Source organism: Hippichthys cyanospilos, chromosome 5 (genome assembly GCF_059441005.1).
Source record: "Hippichthys cyanospilos isolate Australia breed blue-spotted pipefish chromosome 5, RoL_Hcya_1.0, whole genome shotgun sequence".
In the NCBI taxonomy this organism is placed as follows: Eukaryota; Metazoa; Chordata; class Actinopteri; order Syngnathiformes; family Syngnathidae; genus Hippichthys; species Hippichthys cyanospilos.
The window spans coordinates 2,631,981-2,644,762 of NC_142373.1; the positions used below are offsets into that span (position 1 = coordinate 2,631,981).

The 12,782-nt window shown below is 39.2% G+C and overlaps 2 protein-coding genes across 2 annotated transcripts; both read right to left on the reverse strand.

Annotated features, from left to right (window-relative positions):
• Nucleotides 1–112: 112 nt before the first annotated feature.
• LOC148423151 (gamma-crystallin M3-like) lies at nucleotides 113–2,238 on the reverse strand. The gene is made up of 3 exons (XM_088414524.1): nucleotides 2,111–2,238; nucleotides 1,806–2,045; nucleotides 113–443 (listed from the first exon to the last, which is right to left on the reverse strand). Exons 1-3 carry the CDS (start codon nucleotides 2,123–2,125, stop codon nucleotides 165–167), a joined length of 534 nt encoding a protein of 177 aa, XP_088270650.1. The 5' UTR covers nucleotides 2,126–2,238; the 3' UTR covers nucleotides 113–164.
• A 5,219-nt stretch (nucleotides 2,239–7,457) lies between these two features.
• Nucleotides 7,458–10,620, reverse strand: LOC148423152 (gamma-crystallin M3-like). The gene is made up of 3 exons (XM_088414529.1): nucleotides 10,537–10,620; nucleotides 8,705–8,947; nucleotides 7,458–7,777 (listed from the first exon to the last, which is right to left on the reverse strand). Exons 1-3 carry the CDS (start codon nucleotides 10,564–10,566, stop codon nucleotides 7,502–7,504), a joined length of 549 nt encoding a protein of 182 aa, XP_088270655.1. The 5' UTR covers nucleotides 10,567–10,620; the 3' UTR covers nucleotides 7,458–7,501.
• Nucleotides 10,621–12,782: the final 2,162 nt, after the last annotated feature.

Genomic DNA, 12,782 nt, shown 5'->3' on the forward strand with positions numbered 1-12,782 from the left:
TAATAATACGACAACATAATAATAATTTTCTTCATTTAAAATTTGTATTGGCATCATCCGGCTGTAGTTCTACAATACAGTCTTTGGGTTGAATTATAAAGAGACCGTGAAGTACATTTAAAAGTGATTTTTATTTAAAATCTTCCTTTGCTACACAGCTTCTTCTAAGAGCAGGAATCCATGATGCGCTTCATGCTCATGAAGCGAGTGCCACTCATGCCCATGTCCCTGAAGCTCCTGTACTCGCCGGGCCTCAGGTAAATCATCTTGCCCCTGAAGTTGGGCTGCTCGAACAGCAGCCAGTGGCCGTCCAGCACGCTGCAGGACAAGCATTCACTCATGCGAAGGCGGTCCAGGATGTTCTCGCAGTCTTCCTGCAGCTCATTGGACTGGCCGCTCATGTTCTCTCGTTCAAAGAGCCTGATCCTGAACTGGCCTCTGTGCTGTGGGTTGAAATGATAAAGGCAAAAGTCACCAATGCACACAAGTCAAAAGTTCTGAATGGTTATCTCGGTATGTCTTTCCTTTGCAGCATGAGCTCAAAGACAAGGAGGGATTTCTTCAGTTGCTGGTGGACTATAAAGTAACTTGGGATTTCTCATATCAAAATGACAAACTAACTACTGGAAATTTGCGTGTTTGCAATCAATAGCCATCAACTTGATATTTCAAAATTTCTCATTGACATAGGTAACTAACTCGAAGCATGATGTTGTTTGGACATACGTCGACTTATTACCTCGTCGGTATTCAAAATTCATACTGCCACTGCAAACACAAATGTAATTTTGTTTGAATGCTGGAGACCAAGATCAGGCTTTCATGACACTATGCGTTGGTCCTCATGGAAAATGCCATTAGGCAAAACGCTTTTGCCTATCTGACAGTCATAACCAGTATTTAAGTGTCGCTTTATTTTATTTTATTTCATTTTTATTTAATACATGGAATATTTGTCTCGTGAAAGATAATGAAACAGGTCATTAAATATTGTGTCATCATGTGAAGTAAACTACAACTCCCAAATACTTGTTTAACCTTCCTTCTTCTGTACTGTTAAAACAGTAAACCCAAAATAAAAAAAAAATGGAGATGAACCTTAAAAGCTCATATGTGATATTAATTAATTAACATAAGCCCAAAGGACATTTTGATCGTAACTTTAGTTAATTGTACAATAGTAAAATGTTGATATTTTGTCTAGAATGATTATGTCAAGTGAAAACGAGAACACACATGCTCAAGGGTTGGTGAGGCCATTTTCATTTGAGAGAAAGTGGTAAATTGTGTTTTTAAAGGTATTAATTGAACATGTGAAATGATGTAGATCACAGGTGTCAAATCCATTTCCTCGAGGGCCGCTATCCTGCATGTTTTCGAACCTTCTCTCTCAATCACACCTGATTCAAAGGATTAGGATCAATTTCAAGCTCCTGCAGAGCTTGCTAAAAAGCTAATCATTTGAATCAGGTGTGTTGTGGAGAGAAAAGCGGAAAACATGCAGGATATCGGCTCTCGAGGACTGGAGCTCGACACCAATGATGTAGATATTAAATCAATAGTTGACAAACTATTATCTTTAGCAGTTACTTTCCTAAGCATACAATCTTGTAGGAACAGAAAGTGTTTTTAAAAAGCATGTTCACTTAAATAATCTTTTGTCACCAGAAATATATTTTTTTGTTTTTTCCATTTTAGTCTTTTAGTTCATTTCCATTAACAGTAACAACCTTGTCTAGAGCGGCATAGATGCCAAGCTCACGCATCACCCTGAACAGATCAAATGGATTGCTGTGATACAGTACCATGGGGATCATGCGGCAAGACCTGATGCAGTCGCTCATGCCCATGCGTTGGTAATCTGAGTAGTCGCCCCTCCTGACAAAGAACTGGTTGCCCATGTAGTTTGTGCGGTCATAGACCATGAAGCAGCCGCTCTCCACTCGGCAAGAGAGGCACCTGCTCAGGTAAGAGGACATGTCAGCACAGTCGCTGCTGGTTTCATAGGACCGGCCCTGGAAGTTCCTGTCCTCGTAGAAGATGATCTGAAAGCCAAGCAATCATCAATTCATTATCCAGTAAAAGCAATTACCCCAAATCTCAGGTTTACCTTGCCCATGGTCATGGCTGCGGTGGTATGTGCCGAAGCTCAAACAGACTGCTTAGTTTTCTCTATGTCGACCGACTGCTTTTATACCTGACCTCGTGCGTGAAGCATACATGACCCCATTGTGCAAAGTCCTGACAGAGCAACATGGAGTGGAGGCCCCACCGCGTGCATGGCCGCAATTCAAAGAGACCTTCAAACACATGGTGATTTGCGGTGGTAGCGAAAAGGCCCCACTGTATCACCTGCATTGTCTATACCTTTCAAAGGCAGAAAGCAGGTTTTCCACAAACAAAACCTTCCTAAGGATCATTCCATCAATGCATCACCCACATACATTCTACAAAACAAACAAAAAGCAGACTATAGAAACGATTGAACTGCCGTACACAAATTCACTTTAATGAGCATGAGAAATGTTATGCAACTTGCTCTTAAAATGTCATATGTTATAGAGAGTATTATTACTCACACTCAGTTGATAGAGTTTACTTAGTTAGTGTACGAATGTTCCTGGAGTCCGTCAAGGCTCTGTGCTTGGTCCTAAATTATTTATACTGTCTATCAATGACATTTGCTGTGTCTCACACTTTCCTAAGATAGATTCAAGATTCAAGAGTTTTATTGTCATATGCATAGCAATACTACAAAAGGAAATTCTCATTCTGTTCACTTCCCCGAGCTGACTACATTCCACATTCAAGCAAATAATAAAGTAGGCAATAAAACAAAAACAAAAAACGGTAATAGTGCAAAAAGTGCAATCATATTAAACTACAAATAAATGAATAGACTTACATTCTGTGCATATTATGGAGTAGATGGTGTGGAAGAAACTATACATTTGAGGATGACAGTGTTTACTATCATGTCGGGCAAAATACTATGTATTTAGCATTTTTCCCTGCATCGTGCAGGAAAAGTATCATGTGCTGATGACAACTTTAGATTGCTTAGGAGAAAACCTCGAGCAGCTTCTCAGGACGGTGGAAAAACTATAAAATAATTAAAAAAGGCTATTAATAAATTACCATTAGATGAAAAAAAAGACAACGTATATAATCTTTTGTAACAGACAAATTAAGCACCAAAGCAAAATTACCGCTAATTTACTTAGTCTAGATGAAAAAAATAGGTAACCTGTATAAAATAAAGGCTCACCAGAAAAAGCAATCATCATATACTGTACATTATATTGTTCATTCTTCATGCCCGACATGGAGAATAAGTGTCAGTGCTTACAAAACAAATAATCTATCTTTAAACTCCAAAAATTAGCAATATTAATTATTGACCAAATTATATAGAATAAAATAACACATTATTGATCAAATCAAATACTCTCAAATTCTACAATTCAGTCTAAACCAAAACAGCACGAATAATATACAAAGTATATGACAATTAACTTTGCCACAGTGTCCAGAGGCTCCTCAAAGTCAGGGAAGGTCATTATGGTCTAAAGCAGGGGTGTCAAACTCGTTCTTATCGAGGGCCACGTTGCAGTTACAGTTTTTGTCAGAGGGCTGGGATGACTATAATGATAAAATACCTTTTGGGTGTATTTGTCACACTTCCAACTAGTTTTGAAATCAGAAAGAGGGTGAGGGTAAAAAAACGCTTGCTTTTTCCCCCTGCTAATAAGCTAATCATTTCAATCAGTTGTGTTGGTGAGAGACATCCGGAAAATATGCTGGAGACGGGCCCTCGGGGTCTGGAGTTCTTCACCTGTGGTCTAAATGGTGAAGGTATCTTTGAAAAATCAAAGACAAGAACTAACATGAAATAAATTTGTATTTAAGGGCTAAGTCAAATGGAAATTATGAAATGGAATTGAAAAGATGTGCATAAAATGAGATTTTAAAATTTATTTCTACAAAGGTATATCATTCAGTAATAAACATGGGCAACTGCACAGAATCCTTAATTCGTAGGTCTTTAGGCACACCCAGTTTGATCACAGGTATTTTTATTTGGACTATAGGAATAACCCACTAATATATCAACAAGACAACATGATTTATGATAATTTTATGAGAACAAGCGGTAGGACTAGTTAAGATTGTGTTCTTCTTACTACTCCTTTTGAACATATAAATTGTACTGAACTAGAATTGATGATATACAATATTTTTTCAGATTTTGTATGTCTATGAAATTTGTGTGTCACTAGTTCTCAATCACCGAAAACAATGTGAAATCTGAAGTGTGACATATGACTTCAATGCATGAATTACCTTTAACATACAGTTCAGTCTTGTTATGAAAATATGTATGGTTTTCTTTGGGTTAGAACAGAGGTCCCCAAGCCTGGTACCGGTTGGTGGCTCAACTGGTACCTGGCCTCATAGGCCGCACCTGAAATCATTAACTTGTCATGGCCTCTAAGAGTTGGCTCGTGTTTGTGTTGTTTTGCCTCCCTCTTCAGGTGTTTTTGAGTAATTTATCTGATGGCAGTTCATTCCAAGACGATTCGATAGGCTGATTCAATCACCTGACATCTCTGGCTCAAGGGGCAGTGACGATGTCAACAACACACTAGTGAACTAGTGTTACGATTGGTTTTATTCCACGAAGCGGTAGACGAGGAAGAGACAGTGTGCTTGTGAAATGTGGTGCCAAACCCGGTGGACATGGGATGACAAAACCTTGGTACCTGTGCTTCTTTTCATTTTGTGAACAAAGATAGGCACAGCGAATGAGTTGCTATTTGCGCTAATGCCAGGCATCTTACTTTCAGGTTCAATATTATAATATTTCATAAGAAATTAAGGCATCACTATGCCAAAAGTAATATACAGTCATATACTGTATAAAATCATATATGTGTACATGCCAACTAATGTTTTAAGTTTCAAAAGGCATGATACATACCCTTGAACTCATTCATTGCCATTGACGTCTATCGACATCAAAGATCCATTTGACTGGGCAGACTGTGAATGAGCCATTGATTTCTATAGTTGTCAATGGCAATGTTATGTTGCTCAAATTACATTGATGTATGTACTATTGATGTATGTGCTATTGATGTACGTACTATTATACGTTTGAAATACAAACAAAAAGGATGGGGAGCACAATGGAAGCATTTTTGCCTTATATGCAGAGATCGCCGGTTCCCTTCCGCCTTCGGCCATCCTGTGAGGTGTTTGCACTCCGATTCTAGCTGACCTGCATTGGCTTCCAATACACGTGAGATGTGATTTTAAGGTGCTGTTAATTACTTATAAAATTTTACACGGTTTAGCTCCTTCCTATCTCGTCGACTTAGTATCACCATATGTTCCGTCCCGACAACTTCGATCACAAAATGCCGGTTTGCTATCGACCCCACGGGCTAAAAAGAAGTCCGCGGGATCAAGGGCATTTTCCATTTGCGCGCCAGTACTATGGAATGCCCTACCAATGGAAGTTCGCGCAGCCACCTCAGTAGAAATCTTTAAATCCCGACAAAAAACACATTTATATTGAAAAGCATTTAGTTAATTGAGCCTGTGTGCAGCTTTCTTCTTTTTTTCCTTTTTCCTGCCCCCCTCTTCCGGCTCGGAGAGGAGGCTAGCGAGATGGTGAGGGTTGACTCGACCGCCTCCATTTGGTCCTGCGCTGATCGACCATCGCGGGTTAGGAGTGCGGCCGTCTGCGGTCCACTTGGTTGGAATGTGGGATGGTTCCTGCCCAATGGCTTTGCCTGCTGTCAAGACATCACTGCACTATATAGCACAATATGTTTTCTGTAATCTATATTGTTTATGTGTATGTCTGTATTTGGTACATGCAGCATCCACTTCAACCTGTGGGCCTGGAAGGGGGCTCCTCCCACCTGTGGTCCCTTCTGGAGGTTTCTGATTTTCTCCTAATTGGGGTTTTGAGTTTTTCCTTCCCCTTCTGGGAGATTGGACAGGGGATGCTGTTGTGTACCTTACACTGAAAAGATGTCTGTGTACGACTTCTTTTTTCGAAAGAGGTCTCCACATGACCTCTTTTCATCTGTGAAGCCCTTAATTATATTTTGCCATGCCCCCCTGGGAAAGAGAAAACTTTTGCCCCCCCCCCCCCCCTTCCCCCCCAACACACACAAACACACACACACACACACACACACACACACACACACACACTTGACGCGCTAATTCAAAATAAGATTATTATCTATAGAATTTGACTAATATTCCTAAACCTGTAACCTTTTTAACATTAACAAAAAAAATGCAATCAAAAACATTCAACAACTGTTAATTATTTTTACAGTGTTTATACGGGTTGGAAAGAACAAAGTGCATCAAGGTGCCTGAAACAAAAACAAAAAAATATGAAAATTCTTATTTTATTGCAATTACACTTCACATGACAAAAACAAAGCCTTTTCCCCTGGGGACATCTGCACCATCCCTGGCATCACCCACTCCACTATTTGAGAAGCACTGGTAGACAGCGAACAGCAAATGATTGTAAACAGTTAGTTATGTTAGTTGTTAGTTATGTCAGTGGTACAGCTTTCCCTTATTTATATTGTAAAACCGTGAAAAAAGGAAAATACACCAAACATAACTCAGGTAAATCCCGTATGCAAAAATTGTATATTTTACTAAATGTACACAAATTGCGCGGATTAAATCAATTATATAATTGAATTACCAATGATATTCTTTCAGTACAAAACGTTAATTAGATGCAAATGAGTATGATTATCAATGCCAAACATTTGCATATGCTAACATTTACCACAAAGTAAATACCTAGCACAAACGAAATTGCTAATGAACTAAACACATACAAGGCAACACTATATAATATGCTGAAGAGAAAAACGAACATTAGCTAGCATGTTGTCTACAGTCACAAATTGGACCAGCAAACGACTAGTTTGGGGCATATCAACATGAATGACAACATTCCAACGAAGAAAACACAACTCGCAGACATTCGTGGGCCACATTTCACAAAAAGAAGGAACAACGTGTGCGCACCGACAGCGATTGCTCCACAATGTCCCTCCTCACCAAAAATTGCACTATCGACAACGGCCAGAGGTGGAGACAAAAAACAAAGACTAAGCCAAACAAGGCACAAATCTATAACTGTTAAGAGATTAAAAGTTTCAAAACACCCAAATTATTACATGGTCCTCCTGCAGTCAGGCCATGAACCCCACTGCATTAAAATGTTCTTAGGTGTACTTGCGAGCGTTTGTCTTTCTATGCCCTGCAATTGGCAGAATGTACCCCGCTTGTTACCTGATGACACATGGGATAACTTCCAGCACGCCCGTGCCCCTTGTGAAGATAAGTGGCTAAGATAATGAATGGAAAAGAATGGAAATGAAAAAAAAGAGAGGAACTCACAAAAGTAAACAGCTATTTTTTTGTTGCTTTAATTTGAAAAATTGAACATTTAGCACGTGTCCATGATGCGCCTCATGCTCAAGAAGCGAGTGCTGCTCATTCCCATCTCCCTGAAGCTGCGGTGCTCACCGGGCCTCACGTACACCATCTTGCCGCGGAAGTTGGGCTGCTCGAACAGCAGCCAGTGACCCTCCATCACCTGGCAGGACATGCAGTCATTCATGCGGAGACGCTCCATGATGTTGTCGCAGTCCTCCTGCAGCTCTTGGGACTGGCCGCTCATGTTCTCCCGCTCAAAAAGTCGAATTCTGAACTGGCCTCTGTGCTGTTTTGGGGAGAGTGAAAAAAAATACAGGTTTCCAATTTCACTCATAGTCATATCTTTGTCGTCTATGGTTTTTCCTCAATCCTGCAATCAGACTTTTAAACCTGTTGGTTTCAACTTTTTGACACAACGTAACACCGAAAAAAATACTATCCAACATGAGTATTTTGACTATGATAAACATTAACCCTTGACTGGGCACAGCGGTCACTTTCATCCGACAGTCCCCGTAACGGCCATTGCTTAAATTCTAACATACCCCTAAATTCTGAGAATTCTTGCCTTTTAGGACTTAAAAATACAAAAAACATGTGCCTAATAAAGCCCATTTTTGTCTCTTTAGACTATCGGCCCAAAGGGGCCGCTGTGCCCAGTAAAGGGTTAAAATCCAGCAGAGAAATTTTAAGCAAAAAATTAGATTTCATCCTTAATAAATATATTCAATATTATTGTAAGCCACTGAAACATTATTAAAATATTAAAAAATTATTTTCCCCCGTTAGGATGCAAAGTTATTGGCCCAACCAAGCATTTGGGGGATTTCTTTAAGAAGTTTAAAATATTTAGATGCGTACCACTATGGCTAAAACTGTAATTATTATTTCAAAGAAAAAAAAAACTTAGAATGCCCAAATACTTTGACATTTATGAGTTATGCTTTTCAACATGTTTCTAACAATGTCAATTCAATTTTTTGTATATAGAAGATATCCTACAAAAAAATTGTCACTCAAGCCAAGAGAGCTTCATTATGATGTTACAATACACCTGATGGATCTCTGGGATGAAGTGCCAGATTGAGGCAGCCATATTGCTTTTTCCATGATGATATGACAGAAATGACACAGTGAATAAATTGTGAACAACCTCCTGGACTCAAAGGTTAGAGCGTGAACGCACTGGACCAAAATCCTCCATCCTACCCACCATGGGGATGATGCGGCAAGACTTGATGCCACTGCTCATGCCCATCACGCTCATAGAGTCGGCGTGCTCGCCCCTCCTCATGAAGTGTTGGTTGCCCATGAAGTTGGGACGCTCATAGATCATGAAGCAGCCGCTCTCCACCCGGCAGGACTGGCACCTGCTCAGGTAGGAGGACACGTCGGAGCAGTCACTCATGCACTCATAGGAGCGACCCTGCAAGTTCCTCTCCTCGTAGAAGATGATCTGGAAAAGCACACTGGGATCTAAGAACATTTTCATTGACTTGTGTAGCTTTGCACCTGTTTTCACTGTATGAACAAAGATGATGCACCCCATCTCTATGTTTTTTTTTAGCCCAGTGCTTCACAAATACTGGAGTGGGCTCTCCTTGGGTGGGGGGGTGCGAGGTGATGCCAGGAGGGGCACGGATGACCTCAGGGAAAAGGCTTTGTTTTTGTCATGTGAAGTGTAGTTGCAATAAAATAAGGACCTTCAACATCAGGTTTCAGGCACTTTGATGCACTTGGTTATTTTTTCTGTTTTAGACTAAGATGTAATCTGTATAAACAATGTAAAACAGTGGTCACCAATGTGGTGGCCACGGATACTGGGTAGCCCCCCGATTATCACATGAGTAGCCCACAGACCTGTTCTGCAAATACTTTACAAGTGAGAGAAGATTGTGATTTTCTAGAAATTTTACTTACAATTATGCATATGACATGTATTACACTTGATTTACTTATTTACTGCAGCTGTTTTTTAATTATTGTGAGAAATCAATAACATGATCAGGGTCTTCACATGAACTATTATCCCTTTGTATTACTCAGTACCAAAGAAGTAGCTCTCGGTTTCTAAAAGGCTGGTGATCGCTGCTGTAAAACATAAAAAACAGTTCTTGAAAGTTGATGTATATATATATTTTTCTTTTGCTAATGTTAACATAGGGATACAGATTTAGCTATTCTTACACAAGTTTCACAGATAATAATCTTATTTATAGCCAGTGCGTCGAGTGGGGGGAAGGGGGTGCAAAACGTCATCTCTTTCCAATGGAGGGCTTGGCAAAATATAATTGAGGAAAACGATTTTAGCCATTATATTACCCTTGCACCCCTTTTCAACATTCATGCTAGCCACTCGATGTAGATGGTCATATGGCTCCCTCGTCTAAACTTTGCAATCAAGTCAAGTAAATCCAATTTGCAACCACTTAGGAAAGAATGCATGGTACTGTTTTGAACTCACCTGTTTTGACGATCTATCCTAATTTTTAGCCTCCTAGTGTTTGTTTCGATGCTTTTTGTTAGTGGTATCAAGATAAATGGCTCAAATCAGATCATTTTGTGTGTGTGTTTTTTTTATATACGTTTATACCTTAATTTGATAAATAAAAAAATATTTGATAAAAAAAATATTTGATAAAAAAATAATAATTGAAAAAAAATCTTATTTTCAAAAGGTTATTATTTAAAAAACGGTTGCAAAGATGCTTCATTATAATGCCCTCTCCCCTCCAAAAGTCCAAAAAAGTCATTTATTTGGACTCTTTGAATTTGAAGCTGCTGATGTCAAATGTAAAACCTTTCCTTCAGTATATATGACCCATTAGGCAAAGGCGATGTGAACAGATTCGTAAATACGGTAAAATTATAATATTATGTATGGCAACCCTCATTCAGATTTTTTTTTCCATAGATTTCACAGAGTACATTTTTGGAGTCTATTTTTTTTATAGTGAAAAAGGCTATATTTGATGATATATCTAACTGTCAGTACACTCTTGCAGAATTTAGGAATCCCTATGACAGGAGATATGAAATTCTTACCTTGCCCATGCTCATGTCAGTAGTGGTCATGGTTACCAGGTGAGCTGCTGCTATTAGCACTGAACTGATGCTGTCCCCTTTCCATTTAACCCTCGCTTTTATACCCAAACGCTGCCCAGGGCATCAGCGGGCCCCTATTGTGTAAAGCCCTGAGCCAGCAACGTGCTATGGAGTGCAAAAGGGGCCTGTGTCACATGTCTAACATGGTGGTCTCGTGACTAGGCCCTTGAAGACCAGGTATCACAAAGCCTTTTGTAATTGAAATGAACAAAACGGCTGGTTTCATTGTGCTGTTTGAGCTGATGAGAACAAAGAAGAGGAGGATCGGCAATAAAACTGTACATGCTGTACATTCACATTGCAAGCTGCATTTAATTACCATCACATTGATGGGATCCAACCTGGAACTCAGAGGACCAGTAACAATTCGCTGTGGTTGTTTAGACATAATTCTCTTGTTCATTCAAGGTCATATTATCGAGGTATTTTGACTTCTTCTTCTTCAAAAATAACTGCCATAGCTTGAGCTTTAAAAACTTTAAATTGCCAAAAGACTTATTTTTTAATTCCAATTTATTTTTAGCTAGTTAATGCACGGCTTGATCAGCTGACATGGTTAACTTGCATATCTGTGAAATGTACATCTTTTGGAGTAACATGTTCCCAGTGGTTAGCACGTCTACCTCACTCACAATGCAGGGTCGGTATTCGGCTCCTGCGTTCCTGGGTGGAGTTTGCATGTTCTCTCTGTGCCTATGGTCATCACACGTTTCAAAAACATGCATTGTGAGTACATAAAACACTTAAAAATGTCCCTAGGTGTGTTTAAGAGAATGAATGCTTGCATTTGTGTGCCCTGCCATTAGCTGGCAAAAAGTTCAGGTTTACTCTGCCTATTGCCCCAAAATGACCGGAATAAGCCCCAGCATGCCCACGATCCTCGTGTAGAAAATGGATGGATGTTCCCAGTGTTTTTTGTAGGAAAAACTATATTAACACAGTGTTGTTAGATTTTATTGTGTTGCAAGTACAGCTGATGCCCCCACCATCTCATTCACTTCATAATCAGAGAATCAATGCAGTATCAAATTTACCTGTTACAGCCATTAGGCTTTTCCTTTTTTTGTTTTTGTTTTGTCTTTTATAAACGTGTTTTTCTTTTTATAATTGGCTTTGGTATTTGTTTTTTTCATTCTCACTTCAGGGCCTGCAGAACCTTTTTTGTGAATGCACTCATTCTGACATCAGCCAAAATATGCCTGTCGATGTTTTTTAAGAAAAACAACTCTATTTTTCTTTCCTGTGCCTACTTTATGGTCCTTCTTTTTCACATAAAACTATTAATGTGCAAAGTGAACTTGGTGAATTCAAACCTTATTCGAGCAATTGCAAAATGTCAGTGTCATGAATGAGTCTTTAATACTTCACTTCTATCAGTGTTCTTTACAAAGGTAAATATTTCTACATGATTACTTTTGCCCTTTGTCAAAAACCTTGTTCAAAGCAATATGCTTATAATGTATAGTGATAAGTTTTAATTGCTGATGCGGCTCTATTGTTGTTTAAATGCTCCGAAAAGTAGCCTATGTTATTCACGATTAAGGTGTACGCCCAGTGATGCGTACATGTGCTTCTTGGGGGTATTTATTAGAGTCGGACACCACCGAAGGCGTAAGTGTGAAACACATGGACCGCCGCTGTCATCAACTGATGCATGGAGCATCAATCCGCAGACGATCACAGAAGTTCTTGGTTGCTCTTGTCAGTGTCTCCTGGAAGTAGATACAGAATGACAACCCAGAAGTGCCTTTAAACTAGGCACATTTCTTTAGTTTCCGTAAATTTCTTTATCTTGCTCATCAATTAGGTGCCAGCATTAATGACATTTCAATTGAAAGTAAAGCTTTAAATTTCTTTCAGTAATGATGGCTGTCAACTCTGAGCATTTTGTGTAGCTTACAGAGGTGGGGGACTCAAGTCAATGCAGACTGCCATTGCAAGTTCATGGACTTAAATTTGCTTGGCTGAAACTTTTAGCTCAGCTCAAACTCCAAGTCAAACCAAATACCTATTTGAAACACTCATTGCTGCTGCATTTCTGCTTATTGAGTCAGCACTCAGTAGTCATATGATAAAAAACGTCATTTAATAACAATATGAAAACAGTAAGCTAGCACATATTAAACTAAAAAAAAAAAAACTATAAATAATAACTGTAAAGAATACGACGTAAAAATAGTGGTGCG

Coding starts and splice junctions, on each gene's coding strand:
- LOC148423151 (XM_088414524.1), bottom strand. Junction 444..1,805: donor CTTGCCGCATGATCCCCATG/GTACTGTATCAC, acceptor TTCAACCCACAG/CACAGAGGCCAGTTCAGGAT.
- LOC148423152 (XM_088414529.1), bottom strand. CDS start 10,566: ATGACCACTACTGACATGAGCATGGGCAAG. Junction 8,948..10,536: donor CTGACATGAGCATGGGCAAG/GTAAGAATTTCA, acceptor GTGCTTTTCCAG/ATCATCTTCTACGAGGAGAG. Junction 7,778..8,704: donor CTTGCCGCATCATCCCCATG/GTGGGTAGGATG, acceptor TCCCCAAAACAG/CACAGAGGCCAGTTCAGAAT.